An 18,972-nucleotide genomic window follows, 5' to 3' on the forward strand; every position below is an offset into this window, starting at 1 on the left:
GCTGTTCTCATATAGCAGCAAGCAAAACACTGTATGTTTATCAGGTATTCATATGACTGTACACCAACCAATTTAATTTTTACTTATAAAAACTTACAATAAAATATTCTTTAAAAATGTCGGAAAAAGCACTATATACATAATTGCAGTTGTGTGAAAGCTCTTGTTTTATTTAAATCATATTTCAAATTCCCATCAATTCCCAGCACCACATGGAAATAGTGTGTGGATACATAACATCACAGCCAGGAACTGGTCAATGTTTGATCCAGAAAGTGCAGTAAGAGTGGGCAGTGCTGGTCACACATTGGATGCTTGGTAGGTCATCTTGTGCCTGGTGCAGTACTATTTTATTTATATAAAAAGATAGGACAGAAGCGTGACAGAAGTGAGCTCTGGGTGCTGTAGTTTTTTTTAAAGGACTAAGCGATGACCACACTCAGAGAAAATGGTGTTTACCAAGTATGCTGACACCAGTGAAATGAGGTCACGCAGAGACACAGTGGTATCGTATATATATTGGCAGGCTTTTGGTGATTATTCCACCAGCTCTACTTAAAGCATTCACAGATATTGGACAGAAGCTAAGTCTTAATCCTAAACCAGTCTTAGCCAGCTTGATATTTCTGTGTGTGTGTGTGTGTGTCTCTGTGTGTGTGTGTGTGACATGAGGCTTAAGGTGAAAGAGCGAGCAAGGCAAACTGTGCGTCACAGGCGCTTGCAGTTGTGACTGTAGACATGATTCATGATTCATATAAATACGCTGCACGTTTCCGGTCCGCACCCTGACTTCCTGTCACACATGTATACACACACCCATACTCACATCATGGAGACACGCACACACACATTGAGAAAAAGTCTGATTTCTCACACCCTGCATACAAGATAAAAAATTGGAGTAAAAAATATAATAAGAAGCTTTCTGACTCTCCTCTTTGTCTGTAATCTCAGATCTCAGCAGTTTATGTGGTTCTTCACTCTCTCTTATCCCCCCCACCCCATACCCCATACCCTGTACCTTTCTCTGTGCATGATGAATTGCATTTAGGTCGAATGCCGCGTTCTCTGTTTCTTTCTCCTAGTCACCTAGCCCTCTCTCACTCTCCTCTCACTTGCTCTCTCTATCTCTCTGTTCTATCTCTCCGTTTCACTCTTTCTGTCCTTCTCTCACGCTGGCCATCTTTGAGATACCCACACACTTAGCTGCATCAAAGATCAGTTTAGAAATGAATAAAAGATTTTCATAACCCTAAAACCCAAGACCCTGCAGTGGAACTAACACAGACTAGCCCCTCTGTCTGGGGGACATACACACACACACACACACGCTGTGAAAACACATACAAACATGTATGCACCCTTGCAATCGTCTCCTTCTGTAGGTTTCCATGGAAACTCTATCCTCTCCATCCTCTTTCTCTCTCTCTCTTTCTCTCTCTCTCATATGCTCCCTTTCTTTTTCACCCACTCTGTTTCTCTCTCCCTTCCTCTGTGCCCTTATTTCCCTTGCTTTCTGTTCCCTCTCTCTCTCTCCCTCTTTCTCTCTCACTGCCTACCTCTAGCCCTCTCACTCCTTCTCCCCATCTCTCTGCCTCTCTTCCCCCCTCCCCGTCTCCCTCTCTCCATCTTTCTCCTCCTCCCTCTCTCCTTCTCCCCCCCTCTCTCTCTCTCGCTCCCCTGCAGAGAGGAAACCCCTCTTATGTCATGTTCTGACTTGTGGGAGCTTCTCATTCAGCTCTGCTGCCGTGCCGATTGCTGGGGTTGTTCCCCCCCCCCCCACTCACTCACGTGGCACTGCAGGAGTTCCCAGTTTCTCTCTCTCTCTCTCTCTCTCTCTCTCTCTCTCTCACACACACGCACACACTCTCTCTCTCTCTTACACGCACACACACACACTCTCTCTCTCTCTCTCTCTCTCTCTCTCTCTCAAATTCAAATTCAAATTCAAAAATGCTTTATTGGCATGACAAATAAGACATTCGTGTTGCCAAAGCAGTCATACAAAGTATGGAGGGAACATGGAATAAGACACAGAAAAGCTAAGTGTCTATATATATATATACACATACATAGACATAAGTGTACACTATATCACAGTATAACAATAACAACACAGAAACATAATATATATAATATATATATATATATATTATGTTTCTGTGTTGTATATATATACACACACACATATACGTACACATATATGTACATACATGTACAGATGAGCATAGCTTTTAGAACAGGACAATATATATATATTCTCTATAGGGATAAGGATATAAATATAAATAAATGTTATTAAGTTATGCTAGAGTCTCTCAGCTTATGACAGTGTGAAATGTATCTTGCTGCTAGAGGGGCTGAATGTCCCTCTCCTGAAAGGATAGCCAGTTTTTCATGTGTGCCCATGGCTTCAAAGTTTGGGTAATATGTTTTAAGACTAGGGAAAGCTGCATCTCTTATGTCTTTATATTTATCACAGTGAAGACACACACACACGCACACACACACACACTCTCTCTCTCTCTCTCTCTCTCTCTTACACACACACACACACACATGCACACTCTCTCTCTCTCTCTCTCTCTCTTACACACACACACACACACACACACACACTCTCTCTCTCTCTCTCTCTCTCTCTCTCTCTCTCTCTCTCTCTCTCTTACACACACACGCACACACACACACACTATCTCTCTCTCTCTCTCTTACACACACACACACACACACACGCACACACACACACACTATCTCAATTCAATTCAATTCAATTCAAGAATGCTTTATTGGCATGACAAGCTCACTTATATTGCCAAAGCAGTTATACAATAAATCTGAACACATACATGTCAGTAGATTTTCATAGGAATAAAATAAATAGGTAAAATAAAGTAAAATGTAGTGTATGATGCAGTGTGTGTGTTTGTGTATGTGTGTTGTGTGTGTGTGTGTGTGTGTGTGTGTGTGTGTGTGTGTGTGTGTGTGTGTGTGTGTGTGCGCGCGTGTGTGCGCACCTGTCTGCATGTGTCTGTGTGTGTGTCTGTGTGTGTATTTATTTGGTGATATAGGTCACTCATTGTCCCTCAGATTGTGGCATGTTGATACATATTGGGCAGCAAGATATGCTTTATCTCCTTCTCCTAATAATATCTTTAATTTTGATATGTCATTAAGTTCATTAAAATTAGGAATTTCTGAGTTAAATTTGTTGAAGAAAAGGTTTCTTGTTTGATTGAAGGATGTACATTGTAGGAGGAAGTGCATCTCTGTCTCGACCTCACCTGTCATGCAGTAACCACATATTCTGTGTTCTTTTGGTTGCCATGATTTTCTGAGTCTTCCTTTTTCGATTTCCAATTTGTGGTCACTTAGCCTGTATTTGGTTAGGGTCAGTCTCTGTTTTCTATCTCTGACAGTATAGTACAGTACAGTAAGATATTCTGCTATTTTATATTCTCGGTTTAGGGACAGATAGCATTGTAATCTACTTTGATTTTTAGTTTCTTCTTTCCAATATTCCAAATAGGCTACTTTACATTGTTTCATAATTTGGTTTACTCTGATTGGTTTTTGGAAAACAGTGTTGTTGTGAGACTGATCAGAGTGGGTGTGTGGTAAGGCAGTTAGTCTCTGCAACAACTGGTGTAGGGGACTTTTTTCTGGGTTCAGCTCTTGGGTTTGGAGGGCTTTAGAATGAAGGGTGTCTTGTGGGCTGGATTTAAGGTGATTCAGAAAATTGAGTGCTCTTTTGTTGATGTTAATGATTAGTGGGTATCTACCTAATTCAGCTCTACATGCATTTGTTGGTGTTTTTCTCTGTACTTGTAGAATGTGTCTGCAGAACTCAGCATGTAGGGATTCTATTGTGTGTTTGTCCCAGTGAGTATAGCTATGATGACTGAGTGGACCCCATACTTCACTACCATACAGCGCAATGGGCTGGATGACACTATCAAATATTTTAAGCCAGATTTTAATTGGAATTTGGAGATTATAAAATTTTCTTTTAATTGCATTTAGGGCTCTTCGAGCTTTTTCCTTTAGTGCATTCACTGCCATATTAAAACTCCCTGATGCTGTCATTGTTATACCTAGGTAGGTATAACTCATGGTGTGGGGGATGATAGAATTGTTTATTTTAAATTGGTGTTTGTTTTCTTGGCATTTGGGGCGTTTTTGGAAAATCATTACATTTGTTTTGTCTAGGTTTATCTCTAGGGCCCAGGTCTTACAGTACTTTTCTACTATGTCTAACTGTAGTTGTAGACCTTTTTCAGTAGCAGACAGTAGAACCAAGTCATCAGCAAAAAATAGAGACTTCACCTCTCTATCTAGGAGGGAGAGGCCAGGACCGGGACATTGCTCTAACTGGATAGCAAGTTCGTTTATATATATATTAAATAACGTCGGACTTAAATTACAGCCCTGACGGACACCTCTCCCTTGGGTGAAGTATTGGGTTATTTTTTTTTCAATTTTAACAGCACATCTGTTATTTAAATACATGGTTTTAATTAGGTCATACACTTTACCCCCTATCCCACAATTTAGTAGTCTAAAATAGAGCCCTTCATGCCAAATAGAATCAAACGCCTTTTTAAAATCAATGAAACAAGCAAATATCTTGCCATTTTTTGTTTGGTGAACATGTTTATTAATTAAGGTGTGGAGCGTATAAACATGATCGGTGTTTTGGAAGGAAGCCAATTTGATTTTTGCTTAGAATGGAATGTGTATCAAGAAAATCTGCTATTCTCTTGTTTAAGATACTGCAGAACAGCTTTCCCAGGCAACTGCTGACACATATGCCACGATAATTAGAGGGGTTTGATTTGTCCCCTTTTTTGTGGATGGGGGAAATCAGCCCTTTACACCACATGTCAGGAAAATGTCCTGACCGTAATATGATGTTGAACAATTTCAACACTGCACCCTGCATCTCTGGGGTGCTGCATTTAAGCATTTCATTTTTAATGCTATCTGGACCACAAGCTTTCCTTGGCCGTAGAGCATTTGTCTGGGTGGTTAATTCTTCCCAAGTAATTGGAAAGTCAAGGGGGTTTTGGTTGTTTTTAATTTTTTCTTCTAATGATTGGAGTTTTTCTTTTATTAAATGTTGATCTGAATTGAGGTCATTAATTGGTATGTTTTTGTATAAATCTTCAAAGTATGCTTTCCGGATGTTGCCATTTTGGATGGGTAATGCTTCTCGTTCTTTTGTGTTGAAATTGTTCCACATATCCCAGAATTGATTTTCATTAATGGCTTTCTCAATATCTTCAAGTTGCTTTTGGCTGTAGTTTTGTTTTTTGTTCCGAATTGTATGTTTATATTTGTTTAGAATTTCATTGTAATGAATACGTAAGCCTGCGTTGTTTGGTTGACGATGTTTTTCATTTGCTATTTTCCTCAGGTCTTTTCTGATGGTCTTGCATTCTTGATCATACCATTTGTCAGATTTTTTTCTTTTTAAAGGCTTCCGTTTTTGCCTTATGAGGTCAGCTTTGATAGCTGCTTTATGAAATATCATGTTGATATCGTTTACGGCCTTGTTTACACCATTACTTGCAAGGTTATATTTGTTTTGATCATATGTTGATATGTCATTTATCAGATCAGGTGAGTTCAAGGCCATAATGAACTTGTCTCTACTGTCTGGGGCCCATCTGTAAGTGGGATGTGAATCACATAGATTACAAGGTTCACTTTTCGTGTTGCTCTTTTGACCTGAGAGGTTAAAGAACACATTGATCTGACTGTGGTCTGAAAGGGGAGATTGCTCTCTGACAGTGAATGCACTGATAGTGGAGAGGTCCATGTCAGTGATTGCATAGTCTACTACACTGGATCCAAGAGCTGAGGAGTATGTGTATCTCCCTAAAGAGTCCCCTCTGAGCCTACCATTGACTATGTACAGGCCTGTGGCTCGACAGAGTTGCACTATCTCCCTGCCACTTTGGTTTATTTCAGAGTCAAGGTTGTTCCGGTGGGGGATGGTTGGTGTGGTAAACAGGGGAAACTGGCCAAATACATGGTTGTTTCCCTGTGGGTCAACAATATCAGGTTCAGTTCCTGTTCGTCCATTTAGATCTCCAATTAGAATTATGTTTCCCTGGGCCTGAAAATAGGCAATTTCTGAATGAAGGGTTTCAAAAATGTCCTCTTCAAAATGTGGGGAGTCTACTGGGGGTATATAGATAGCACAGAGGTATATGCTCTTATCAGTTATGCCCAGTGTTTGATCTAATCTTAACCAAATGTGTGATTTACACTGTTTTATTGGTAATATCTGATGGCAAAGATTTTCTTTATACCACACCAAGATACCTCCCGATGTTCTGCCCTTGCGTATATTTTTTAACTTTATCAAGGGCACCATGACTTCATTATATCCTGGGGGACTGTGAGTGAATGTATCGTTTTTACACCATGTTTCTGTCAATATAATTATATCAACATTTTTGATAGAGTTTATGAATTCAGAGCTTCCACTCTTTAACTCAAAAGTTGAAGAGCGAAGGCCCTGAATATTCCAACAACTTATATGAAATGAACGCATTTGAAAACAAACAAAATGGACTTGTATAGTTTGACACATGAAAATAACTACAACTATCTACATTTACAGTAGTAATAGGAATTTCATAAAGCTTTAAGCTAATAGTAAAGAAGAATATTATGTTTTGTAATAAATAATATATATATATATTTTTTTTTTTTTTAAATAAATGAAGATATGTAACTTATATGATATGTTAAGTTAATAAAAATAAAATAAAAAATAAAAATGTTACAAATGTTACTCATCTACTAGGAATATTCATCAGTGTTACTATACAGATATTAGGTTTTTTTTATTTATTTTTTTATAATATATTATTAGTTATGTTACTTAAGATATAAAGGTTTCTTAGCTTAACAGAAGTCGGGTGCACAGGGTGTGCAGCATCTCCCTGATCTCTCCCAGCTCAGATGTTGCAACAGGAGCTGTAATGGCAGTAGGCCGGGCAGCAACAGTATGGCTCCGCTGCTGTGGGTGAAGAGGGAGGCAAGAGGCAGCTACCGCAGCATAGTTCTGTTGCTGAGGGTGGGGAGGGGGGCAAGGGGCAGCTACCGCAGCATAGTTCTGTTGCTGAGGGTGGGGAGGGGGGCAAGGGGCAGGTGCTGCTGCATATCTCTGCTGCTGTGGGTGGGTAGGGGGTGGGGATGGGGAAGGTGGCCTCCTCTGGTTTGGCCTCACGTTGATGGGGTGGTGGGCCATTAATGGGTTTGTGGTCCAGATTGAACCATTGTTTTTCCTTATGGTAGGATGGATGATCCTAGGGTGGTGATGGGGAGGAGGATGCCTGGGATGGTGTATATGGCTCCTATCAGAGGAGGGTGTAGCAGGACTACGCCCCAGGGCCATGTCCTTCAGAGATTTTGCAAAAATCTTTATCCTCTCCTTGTGTAGATGGAGTCCATCATAGAGGTCCCAGGTGCCAAGGGTTGGATGGAGAGCCACATGGACATTGGGCAGGCTGGCACATCCTCTTCTGATCTCCATGTTAATTTCATGGATGACATGAGGTGGGGTGTCTGTCCTAGGCAGTAGGGTGGAGATCACAATCCGGGTGTCAGGGAACTCCCTACTGGCCTGCTCCGCCATCCTGTTCATTGCTCCAGCAGTGTCCCTTTGGAGTTTATGCAGGTCGTTTGTTCCTGTGTGGATCACCAGACATTCAGGGTTGTTGAGTGTCTCCTTTCTCAGCAGCTTCATTGCCTGCGCTGTGGTGTTGCAGCGTTTAGACAACACTCTCTTTCTGGGAAAAAGCTTGTTTGTGTCCAGGAATTTCCCATTTGAGTCAGTCAGCAGGACCACTTGTGGGCCTTGCTCCTCAGACCGCATGGAGGGAAGCTGGGATGGGTAGAGCTGACTGTTGGTAGGTGACTGTGCAGATGTTTCAGGAGTCGGGTCAGGAGGTGCCAGAGTGTTGCTGGGCTGGGTGCAGAGGAGAGAAGGTGAGGCTGAGACATGGCAGGGGTCTGCAATACTGGAAGGGAGAGTCTGTGTCTCTGTGCTTGTCATTTTTGGCATTGACAAGAGATCCGTCAGGCGTTGGATTTGCCTGGTGAGATTCTTCTCTCTCTTCTCAGCATCCTCCTTCACGTTTGCCAACTGAGCACGGAGCACACTGTTCTCCTGTTTGAGTGTCTCTAGACTTATGCTGAAGTCAGATGCCAGGACTCTGTGGTCTTTCTTGAGCTGTTGGAGTTCCATTTTGAGCAGCTGCATAGTGTTGTCTGGGAAGTCAGACAGCCTGGCCTGGGTCTGCTCTTTGAATTCAGCGAAGTCCATTTCCAGCAGGGCCATACTCTCTTTTAGCCGGTTGGTAAGGCTTGCAGGTGTGGGAGGAGCAGAGATAGACAGGTTATCCGCTGGACTCTCATTTTCTTCATTGTCCGAGGCGACATACACTTTCTTAGTGTTAACCTCAGCTTTCAAAACTGGGAACAGCTCTTCAAAGGACTCCAGGTTGGCTTCATTACCTTGGATCAACACTTTTCCTTTTGTGTAGTATGTGATGGTAAGCAGAGGGTCATCCTTGTCCAGATGTTCATCTTTGCAGATCTTTAATCTGCCTCCTGAACCAATGCCCTCACTGAATATATATGGATAATGGTTGCATAGGGTATCTTTCCAGATGTAAATGGACGGGGTGAAGAAAATTATGTTGTTCTTCTTTCTTCCTCCTTTCTGCTGAGCGTAGTCAGTGAAGAGGACCTCCGGATTTTCATGTAGTGTCTTCACCTTGTGTTTCTCCCTGGCTGTTCCACTTTTGCATTTAGCTGGGTATTCAATTTCCCTGCTCTTTTCTCTAAGAGCTGTGCTCTTTTTTGCTGTCTGTTGGGTGTTTTCCATCATCAGAATCCTTTTCTGTTAGCTTCTTCAGTTATCGTAACACCCCCAATTATCACCACTTTTGTTCAGAAATTCTAAAACAACGATGTTTTTTAACACTTCAAAATAACATTTGCTAAATTAACCTGACATTTTTCAGTAGCCATAGGTGTGTAGATTTGAACAAAATCTGGTTTGTTTGTTAACGGGAGCATTTACTGCCTGAAATATCCGATTTTGTTTACCACACTCGGAGTTATAGTGCTGGCCTGATGGGTCGCCTATTTACACCGTTTCAACGGCACATGAACGGTTAGACCGAGAATTCTCGTCGTGAAATTAAAATTCCACTGGAGCTCCAAGCGGTTGTGTACACGCAGCCTTACAACACTGTCTACAGCTCTTTGAGTCACGGTAAAATGTCATTTTTGGTACATAGCTAATTTAGATACACCTATGGTGTGGGTGGTTGCGTTTCTTTAGGAGTCTGCCGTCTTGGTTTGTATAGAAATTGATATTAAGTGACACATACACGCAAGACGGTGGAAATACGGGACCGACGGTAATAGGGGGAGTTCCGATAGCTATTTTAAGGCAGTTTCTCCTTTGGAATGTTGGCAACAATGGCAGTTGATGATTAGCCTTTGATGGCTATATAGATGTTTTGATTTGAGAAATATGATAATACTCTCCTTTTAAGATATTTCCTCTTCAATTGTTGGTTATTATTGTTGTCACCTCTTCTTTAGAGTCTTTTCTGGATGTTTGTTGAAGGTTATTTTTCAAAGTGTCCAACTTTTTTAGTCCATATTTTGAGATGATTTCAGGAGCTCATTTTTGATGCAGCTTTTCCTTGGAATTAGAACTTAGAACCTCTCTCACGCACACACACACTCTCTCACTCTCTCTCTCACGCACACACACACTCTCTCACTCTCTCTCTCTCTTACACATATACACACACACACACACACACACACACACACACTCTCTCTCTCTCTCTCTCTCTCTCCCTCACGAGCACACACACACACACGCACACACACTCTCTCACTCTCTCTCTTACACACGCACACACACACACACTCTCTCTCTCTCTCTCTCTCTCTCTCGCTCTCACTCTCACTCTCACTCACTCTCTCTCTCTCACACACGCATACACAAACTCACAACTCACATATGCATACTCTTACTCACACACATAAGCACACATGTATGTATACACACAAGCACTCCCTCTCTCTCTCTTTCCTTATCTCACATACACATTAGTTCATTCTTATTCCTTAATCTCTCTGTGGTCTCTTGAAAGTGTGTGACTCACTTGTGTACAGGACACCTCTTTATTCTTAAAGAATATTTCAGTGTAGAATATTAATTTGGATATGTTCACTCCATTACACAAACACTAACACACACGCACACATAGACACACACCAGTTAATTCTTATGCGTTCATAATTATGTATTACTCCCTTATGTATTATGTGTATTATGTATGTGTTCATTCTAGGGTTGCAAAATTCCAGGAAATTTCAAAGTTGGAAACTTTCCATGGGAATTAATGGGAATATACGGAAATTAACGGGAATAAACGGGAATTAATGGGAATAAACTGGGAATTTTTAATATGGCAAGTTAGTCTATAACAAGGAACTTACATGTAGTGGACAAAACCCCATCTTGCAGCATAATATTAGTTAAAACAACCTGATTTAATGCAATTTCAGTCTACCCTGCACATGCGTCAATCCCATGCACACAGCAATCAGCATAGGCTACTAGACATAAAGGAAACCTATGGTGTGTTCATGTGCATGGGGAAAATAAATTCCCAGTGAAAATGTCATCTCATGTGGGAATAACTGGTGTGAAACTGGGAGAAGTTTGCAAACAGAGTTGCCCAGTTAAAGGCTTGTCGTCACTTTTGTCCTCATTCAAATGGGTGTACGTCATTTTGCATAAACTGTAATGGGACAATTAATCTGTCTGATTAAGCTTGACAATTTATATATAATTTACATAATCTATTTTATATATAATTTACATAATCACAATCTTGGGGTGGTATGTTGTGTCATTATATTTTTATTTGTTTTACTATTTTCTGGGATTCTAACTGAACAAACTGATTGTCAGTCAATGTTCCAACCAATTGGATTTTGTTGTTGAGTGGCGTGGTGTATCTTGGGCAGTTCAGTGGTTTCAGTGTTGCTAGCTTAGCACGCTAGACTAGTAAACCATAGGCAGAGAATGGGATTCCCGCTAGCATGTTAGCTATCTTTGTATGCTAAGCTAAGTGAAAATTCCCCAGCTTAACTTTCCATGGAAAGTTTCCGGTAAGTTTCCGGAAATTTACCGGATATTTTCCGCCCCAAGTTCATTCTTAATGGGCATTTTGATGCAGAATGTCTTGACAGTGCCCTTCTTTTTTCCTGTTTCCCCTCTCGCTCTCTCTCTCTCTCTCTCTCTCTCTCTCTCTCTCTCTCGCTCTCTCTCGGTGCGTAAGGATGGCTCGCGGCGTGGCCGTGACCGTAAGAAGACGGTGTCGTTCGGCGGGATGCCGGGCTCCCGTAAGATCAGCTCAGTGTCCGGCTGCCTGAGTCGCATGCAGGAGGGCAGCGAGCTGCGCAAGCTCCGGCCCGGCCTGCGCCTCTACAGCCGCTACTACCTCCTGGAGGCTGACCAGCGCACCATCCGCTGGGAGCCGTCCAAGAAGGACCCCGGGAAGGCTCGGCTGCCGCTGGCCGAGGTGCGCGAGGTCCGCACGGGCCGTAACACGGACGTGTTCCGCGCCAGCGGCGTGGCCGAGCTGGTGACGGACGACTGCGCCTTCTCGCTGGTCTACGGCGACGACTACGACACGCTGGACTTAGTGGCCAGCTCGCCCGAGGTGGCCAACATCTGGGTGACGGGTCTGCGCTACCTCATCTCCCAGGGCGCCCAGGGCTCCGGCACGCACACACACCCCGCTCACACACTCACGCACACACGTGCACGCGCGGCCGTGGCGGAGCCTGGACGCGAGGAGGAGGGCCGCGATGACCTGCAGCTCTCGTGGCTGTCCAAGGAGTTCTCGGAGATGGTCGCGGGGGGGGGGCGGCCGGAGAAAGGACGGCGATTGGCTGAGCGTGAGCGAGGCCACGGACCTGATCGAGAAGCTCAGCCCCGGCGTGAGGAGTAGCCACGTCCAGACGCGGCTGCGCGAGCTGCTCCGCGGCGACGGTCACTCGGCGACCCCCCCGCACACCCCCCCGCACACACCCCCCCCGCACGCGTCCTCCTCACACGTCTCCCTCCAGCACTTCACGCAGGCCTTCCACGACGTGAGCACGCGCCCCGAGATCTACTTCCTCCTCGTCCAGTTCTCGGCCAGCAAGGACTTCCTGGACACGCGGGACGTCATGCGCTTCCTGGAGACGGAGCAGGGCGTGGCGCTGGCGAGCGAGGACTCGGCGCAGGCGGTCATCGACCGCTACGAGCCGTCCCCGCTGGGGCGGCAGCTGGGTCGCCTCTCGCTGAGCGGCTTCACGCGCTTCCTGGACTCGTCCGAGTGCTGTGTCTTCGACCCGCTGCACGTGGCCGTGTGCGAAGACATGAGCCGCCCACTGCCCCACTACTACATCAGCTCCTCGCACAACACGCACGTGACGGAGGCCCAGGTGCCGGCGGTCAGCGGCATCGGCGGCTACGAGCGGGCACTGCGGCTGGGCTGCCGCTGCCTGGAGCTGGACGTGTGGGAGGGTCCGCACGGCCGCCCGGCGGTCAGCAAGGGCCACACGCACTCCGCCATACACACGCACGCGCCGCCGCTGGCCTTCCGCGAGGTGGTGCAGACAGTGGCGAAGATGGCGTTCCTGACGTCCGAGTATCCGCTCATCCTGTGCCTGGAGAACCACTGCTCCGTTGCGCAGCAAAGGATCATGGTCCGCGATCTGCAGGAGGCCTTCGGCGAGCGGCTGCACAGGGGGTTGCTTGGCAACGAGGACGGGTGCCTTCCGTCGCCGCATGACCTCAGGGGCAAGGTCTTGTTGCTAGGCAACAGGCCTTTCCCAGAGCCGCAGCACGGCGAGGCAGAGGAGATTACCCAGAAGGCCGCAGGGGCCGGGGGGACATCATCGTTGTCGTCGCGGCGCGTCCCACTCTGTCCGGAGCTTTCGGCGCTGATTGCGCTGTGCCACGCCGACCCGCCCCCCAACAACGAGTTCCCATCATCCCCAGCCCCGTCCTGCGTGGTCACATGCTTCCGGGAGGCCCTGGCCAGCCGGCACGCGGCCGAACGCGGCGCAGAGCTGGTGGAGCTGACCAAGCGGCGTCTCCTGCGCGTGCGGCCGAGCCTCATGCGCGTGGACTCCAGCAACCCCGACCCGCTGGCCTTCTGGAAGGCCGGCCTGCAGATGGTGGCGCTCAACGTCCAGACGGACGGCACCATGCTGAACCTCCACCGCGGCTGGTTCCAGCGCAACGGCGCCTGCGGCTACACCCTGCGTCCGGCCATCATGCGCCAGCAGGTGGCGTACTTCAGTGCCAACGAGCGCGGCGCCCTGCCCGGGGTGCCCCCCCAGACGCTGCACCTGCGGGTCATCAGCGGCCGCTGCCTGCCCAAGCCGCGCGGGGGAGGGGCCAAGGGTGACGTGCTAGACCCGTACGTCACGGTGGCCATCCACGGAATACCCGCGGACTGCGCTGAGCGACGCACAAACACCGTACCGCAGAACGGAGAGAGTCCTGTGTTTGACCAGAGCTTCCAGTTTCAGGTGAGGAGGAACAAACACACACATACACACACACACACACACACACACACACACACACACTGTGCCGCAGGGAGAGAGCCCCATGTTTGACAAGAGCTTCCAGTTTCAGGTGAACACATATAAACACACACACACACACACACACACACACACACACATACACAGATATAACTGCATGTATTCTGGCCCAGGTGAACCTGCCTGAGTTGGCTCTGCTGCGCTTCGTGGTGCTGGACGACTTCTCCATCGGCGACGACTTCATCGGCCAGTACACCCTTCCGCTGGACTGCGTCCAGTCCGGCTTCCGGCACGTTCCGCTGCTCTCGGCCGAGGGCGAGGAGCTTCCGCACGCGCGGCTGCTGGTGCACGTGGCCATGACGGAGCGGCGTGGCGGGGGCAAGGCCCACAAGCGCGGCCTGTCCGTCAGGAAGGGCTGGCGGAGCCGCCACTACACGCAACTGCAGGAGCTGGGCCTCAGGGCCCTGGACGACGTCTTCAAGAACGCTGCCCAGCCGCTGAGAGACGCCACCGACCTGCGGGAGAACATGCAGGTAGGGGAACCGAACCGTACCGGCCAAAGGACACTGGAAAACCTAATCAATAACATGAATAATGTTTAGCTCAGTTATGAAATATTAGCAAAACATTCATTTTATCACTAATCCTTATACTATTAATTTGATCATTAATCCTTATACTATTAATTTGATCATTAATCCTTATACTATATTTAATACATGCAGGTAGGAGAACGGGAAACTGCCAAGAGACACTGGAAGACTTATTCAATAACATTAAATATATATATATAGCATTATTATATAGCATAAACAAAACATGCATTTCATCATAGCTTTTTAAACTCTATATTTAATCCATGCGGTGGGGAAGGGGAACCTGTCAAGAGGTGCAGAAAGACTCCAAGTACACCAACACTGACACATTATTATATAGTATACATAAAAAACATGCACCTCTTCATATATCTTTATATTCAAAACATGCCACACAGGTAGGAGAACCTGTGAGAACACTGATCAGACTGTCAGGAGGCTCAGAAAGACACCAAGTAAACAAACATTGCTACATTAATGTGTGAACAAAACATGCCCTTTGTCCTGGATCTTCATATGAAAGTTAAATGAGGCAAGGCCAGTCATCAAACAGGCCGAGTGGATGGGATTAAAAGCCTGACTTTTCAGGGAACGTACTTCATCAGACGTCTTTATTTATAGGCCATTAAAGGCCATTTATAGGCCACTCACATTCATAACTCATTATCCACTTCTGTCTATTTTAAGCGTGGACATTGTGTTAAGGGGCTCCACAGTCAGAGCCTGACTTATATTACACACTAGCCTCCTGTCTGAAAGCTTTAACAATGCTAATAGCTTGTAGCTTATTTTGTTTGAGTGATGGCTGGCTAAAGCATGAAACATGTAAACTCACCTGTATATGAAAGTATAATTTATGAGTGATTTGTTTTAATCTTACAAACAGGGTCATTGCATGTGTATGTGTATGTTGTGTGTGTGTGTGTGTGTGTGTGTGTGTGTTTATCTGACAGGAGTCTTTGGAGGCCTTTAAGGAGATGTGTGGTGTGTCTGTGCTGGCTAACATCACTCAGTGTGTGCTGACCTTGGGGTCAAGGGTCACAGGGTCAGAGGAAGCGCCCTTGCTTCTGTTTGACCTCAGCCAACCGTACCCCACCATGCACCAACAGGGGGCGCTGCCAGACGCCTTGCGCAAGATCACCACTGTTTACCACACGGTCAGTCTGTGTGTGTGTCTGTTTACCACACGGTCAGTCTGTGTGTGTGTGTGTCTGTTTACCACACGGTCAGTGTGTGTGTGTGTGTCTGTTTACTAAACGGTCTGTGTGTGTGTGTGTGTGTGTGTCTGTTTACCAGACGGTCTGTGTGTGTGTGTGTGTTTTACTCACGGCCTGTCTGAGTGTTTGTGTGTGTGAGTTGTGTGTGTGTGTGTGTGTGTGTCTGTTTACCACATCGTCAGTGTGTGTGTGTGTGTCTGTGTGTTTGTTTGTGTGTGTGTGTGTGTTTACCACACGGTCTGTGTATGTGTGTGTGTGTGTGTGTGTGTGTGTGTGTTTTTACCACATGGTAAGTGTGTGTTGGTGTGTGTGTGTGTGTGTGTGTGTTTTTTTACCACATGGAAAGTGTGTGTTTGTGTGTGTGTGTGTGTGTGTGTGTGTGTGTGTGTGTGTTTACCACATGGTAAGTGTGTGTGTGTGTTTGTGTGTTTTTACCACATGGTAAGTGTGTGTTTGTGTGTGCATATGTTTGCACTCCCAGGCGCACTACACAAGCACACATGCAACATCATCTGATTCACTGCCTCTCCTCTCTGTTTGTCTGTCTGCATACAGTATGTGTGTACATCTCTCTGTCTGTCTGTCAGTGTATATACAGTATGTGTGTACATCTCTCTGTTTGTCTGTCTGCATAATGTACATCTCTCTGTCTGTCTATTTGCATATATGTGTGTACATCTCTCTGTCTGTCAGTCTATCTGTCTGTTTTTATTGGGTCTGTCTCTTTATGTCGTGGCAATGATTGAACATCTTTGTTGTTCTGCTTTGATACTTAATTACTTAGACTTACAGTGTTTAGGTCTTGGTCCTTGTGTGAGTGTGTGTGTGTGTGTCAGGTCAGTGTAAGTGTGTGTGAGAGAGAGGTAGAATAGGGGGAAGAGGTAACAATGTGTAGAAAGCCCTACATTTCATTTCTGTTTATGCTACTAGAGAATGTAAGCCTATTTTAAGCAACATGTTCACATACACACACACATTGTTTATTTTACAGGGTCAAGTGCTTTAGGTTACATGGAAACTGTGTGTGTGTGTGTGTGTGTGTGTGTGTGCGCCTGTATTCCTCACTGTGTAATTTCTTTCTGTGTTAAACTGTGAATTCAGCTTTCAGCTTTGAGAGTTCAGCTTTGAATGTGTAACTTGCAGATGATGCAGGCAAGTAAAGCAGTTATGGAAGAATCAGAAGGAGTCCACAGCAAGATCCTCCAGACACACCACAGAGGTAAGAGAGAGAGGGGGAGAGAGAAGTGCAGTACAAACATGCGCAGTATGGAGAGTCTACACACCATGTTTGTAGGGGAAATGGCACTGCATATCACCAGCAGGATTCAATTATTTATTTGCCGACTGGCCGGCCATTATTGTATATGCTTTCAATTTACTGTTTGATACAAATATGTGTACAAAATTGTTCACACCATGGTTCTAACTAAAGATTTAAAAGCAGAGTGAAGTGCTCCAGAATCTTTGGTTCTAACTGTAACTGTGCAATGATGAAAGGTGTGTTCTGTGTAGATGTGGTGTGTGTGTGTGATGTTGATAGGTGTGTTCTGTGTGGATGTGAGTGTGTGATGTTGAAAGGTGTGTTCTGTGTTGATGTGTGTGTGTGATGCGAGTATGTGATGTTGATAGGTGTGTTCTTTGGGTTTGTGTGTATCCTCAGCAATGGAGTTCCATGAGCATCTCCAGACGTTAGCTGGGAAGGAGGGGATTAAAGGCCGGAAGCTCAACAGAGCAGTGGAGAGTTTCTCCTGGAATATCACCATACTGAAGGTAGCTAGACACACACACGCACACACACCCACGCACCCTGGGGTTCAGCTTTTAATGGGCTGCTTTTACTTGTTGTTGGTTTCCTTTTTGCTGATAATAAAAAAGGAGACCTTGAATTTCCCCTGGGGATCAATAAAGTATCTATCTATCTATCTATCTATCTAAAAGAAACTTACAAGTCAAGTCTCTCTCTCTCACACACACATTCTCTCTCTCTCTCTGTGTCTCTCTCACACACACACACACACACACTCTCTCTCTATCACACACACACACACACACACATTCTCACTCTCTCTCTCTCCCAGGGCCAGGCTGACTTGCTGAAGCATGAGAAGGCTGAGGTTCAGGAGCTTCTGAAGCAGCTCAACTGCGCAGCCCAAACTGCTAACCTGAGCCTCAGCCCAAACACAGTCAAAGAAAGAAGAGCAAATCAGGACTCATCTGACGGAGGGTTGGATGTGTGGTAGCCAATCAGAACACAGTATCAGCACTAGAAGCTAGTGCTAGCATTAGCGCAAGCACAGAGTGACCAGATAGTCCATTTTTCAGTATCTTAGACTGAGGCACATCATGCTGAATCACAGAGACTATACCAAATTCTCCTATTATAATATATTATGCATTTTTAAATAAGTCAATGTGTTCTTTGGCAAGTGTAAGGATGTTAATGTCACAAACAGGAAATATGTGTGCACGAAAAACTATGAATGTGGGAGATATGTTTACATAGATGCTCAGTTTTTGCTTTGGTTCTAAGTGCGCGCACACACACACACACACAAAAGAGTATCATATGAGTGAGCCTGATTGACTGGATTTCAGCTTGTATGGGAGAATATATTTTTTATAGTGTATTTTTAAGTTGTAACGTGACTTAGAAACTGATCTGTATAAAATATCCATCTAAACGATTTTTATACCGTTATATTATTACATTCATGAAGATGCAGTATTTGCAGACTGACATGAAAACTGAAAGATTACGACTTTTAAAATGTCTGTTGCCAACCTCGTCTAAGAAATTATGGTTTGTGGCTCCAAGTCCATATTCTGGATCCATTGTCTTGTGTTGTCCGTATGTCGTTTTTTAAAATATCTACCTAATGTAAATAAATGGTTCATTTCTTACATATGTTTGGTGTGTGCTAACTGCAGCAAAGAGGTGGGGAAGGTGAATTTACATGGGCAAAGTGCAACATCTCAAGTCTAAAGCTTGCTTAATAACTATGCAAAATGTATTTGCAAATTCAATACCATGAGAAAGATCCTAAGCACAAACAGTGGTGGGTTAGCTAGAAGCAGTCTCACATCACCTGATGCCGTTAGTTCATGCACGACAACTCTGCTCATGGACTACACTTTGCACAGCATTTACATTAGGGTCTTATATGAAGGAAAAACTATGAGGACAGCTCAGTAGCCTACATGATTCAGCCCCTTTAAGCCCAGTGGGGCTGGAGCCTGATGGGTTCTCCTCCACATACTGTATGACATTTGCTAAGTGAGATTCACACTGAAAATCCCCAAAAAATCTCAAAAGTCACAACTTTTTGTGACTTTTCGTTTGCATGTCTGCTAGTGATGTCCACAACCTGTACAGTGTGTAACACTTTTCTTATGATATCCTACTTACATTGTGATCAACTTTTTCAACAACTCCCCTGGCTTGATTTGATGTGACCGTATCAGTAAAGAGTGCCAAATGGTTTACTAGGCCCAAGTGGGTG

The 18,972-nt window shown here is 45.1% G+C and overlaps 1 protein-coding gene across 1 annotated transcript in view; it reads left to right on the forward strand.

Annotated features, from left to right (window-relative positions):
• LOC121695164 (inactive phospholipase C-like protein 2) overlaps positions 1 to 18,377 on the forward strand; it is a 22,146-nt gene extending 3,769 nt beyond the window's left edge. The window contains 7 exon segments of the mRNA XM_042075708.1: positions 11,394 to 11,996; positions 11,998 to 13,641; positions 13,833 to 14,192; positions 15,209 to 15,412; positions 16,616 to 16,691; positions 17,133 to 17,242; positions 17,551 to 18,377. Of these exon segments, the coding sequence (XP_041931642.1) occupies positions 11,394 to 11,996; positions 11,998 to 13,641; positions 13,833 to 14,192; positions 15,209 to 15,412; positions 16,616 to 16,691; positions 17,133 to 17,242; positions 17,551 to 17,712 (3,159 nt within the window). The 3' untranslated portion in view covers positions 17,713 to 18,377.
• The last annotated feature ends 595 nt before the right edge of the window (positions 18,378 to 18,972 follow it).

This window comes from Alosa sapidissima, chromosome 21 (assembly GCF_018492685.1).
Source record: "Alosa sapidissima isolate fAloSap1 chromosome 21, fAloSap1.pri, whole genome shotgun sequence".
In the NCBI taxonomy this organism is placed as follows: domain Eukaryota; kingdom Metazoa; phylum Chordata; class Actinopteri; order Clupeiformes; family Clupeidae; genus Alosa; species Alosa sapidissima.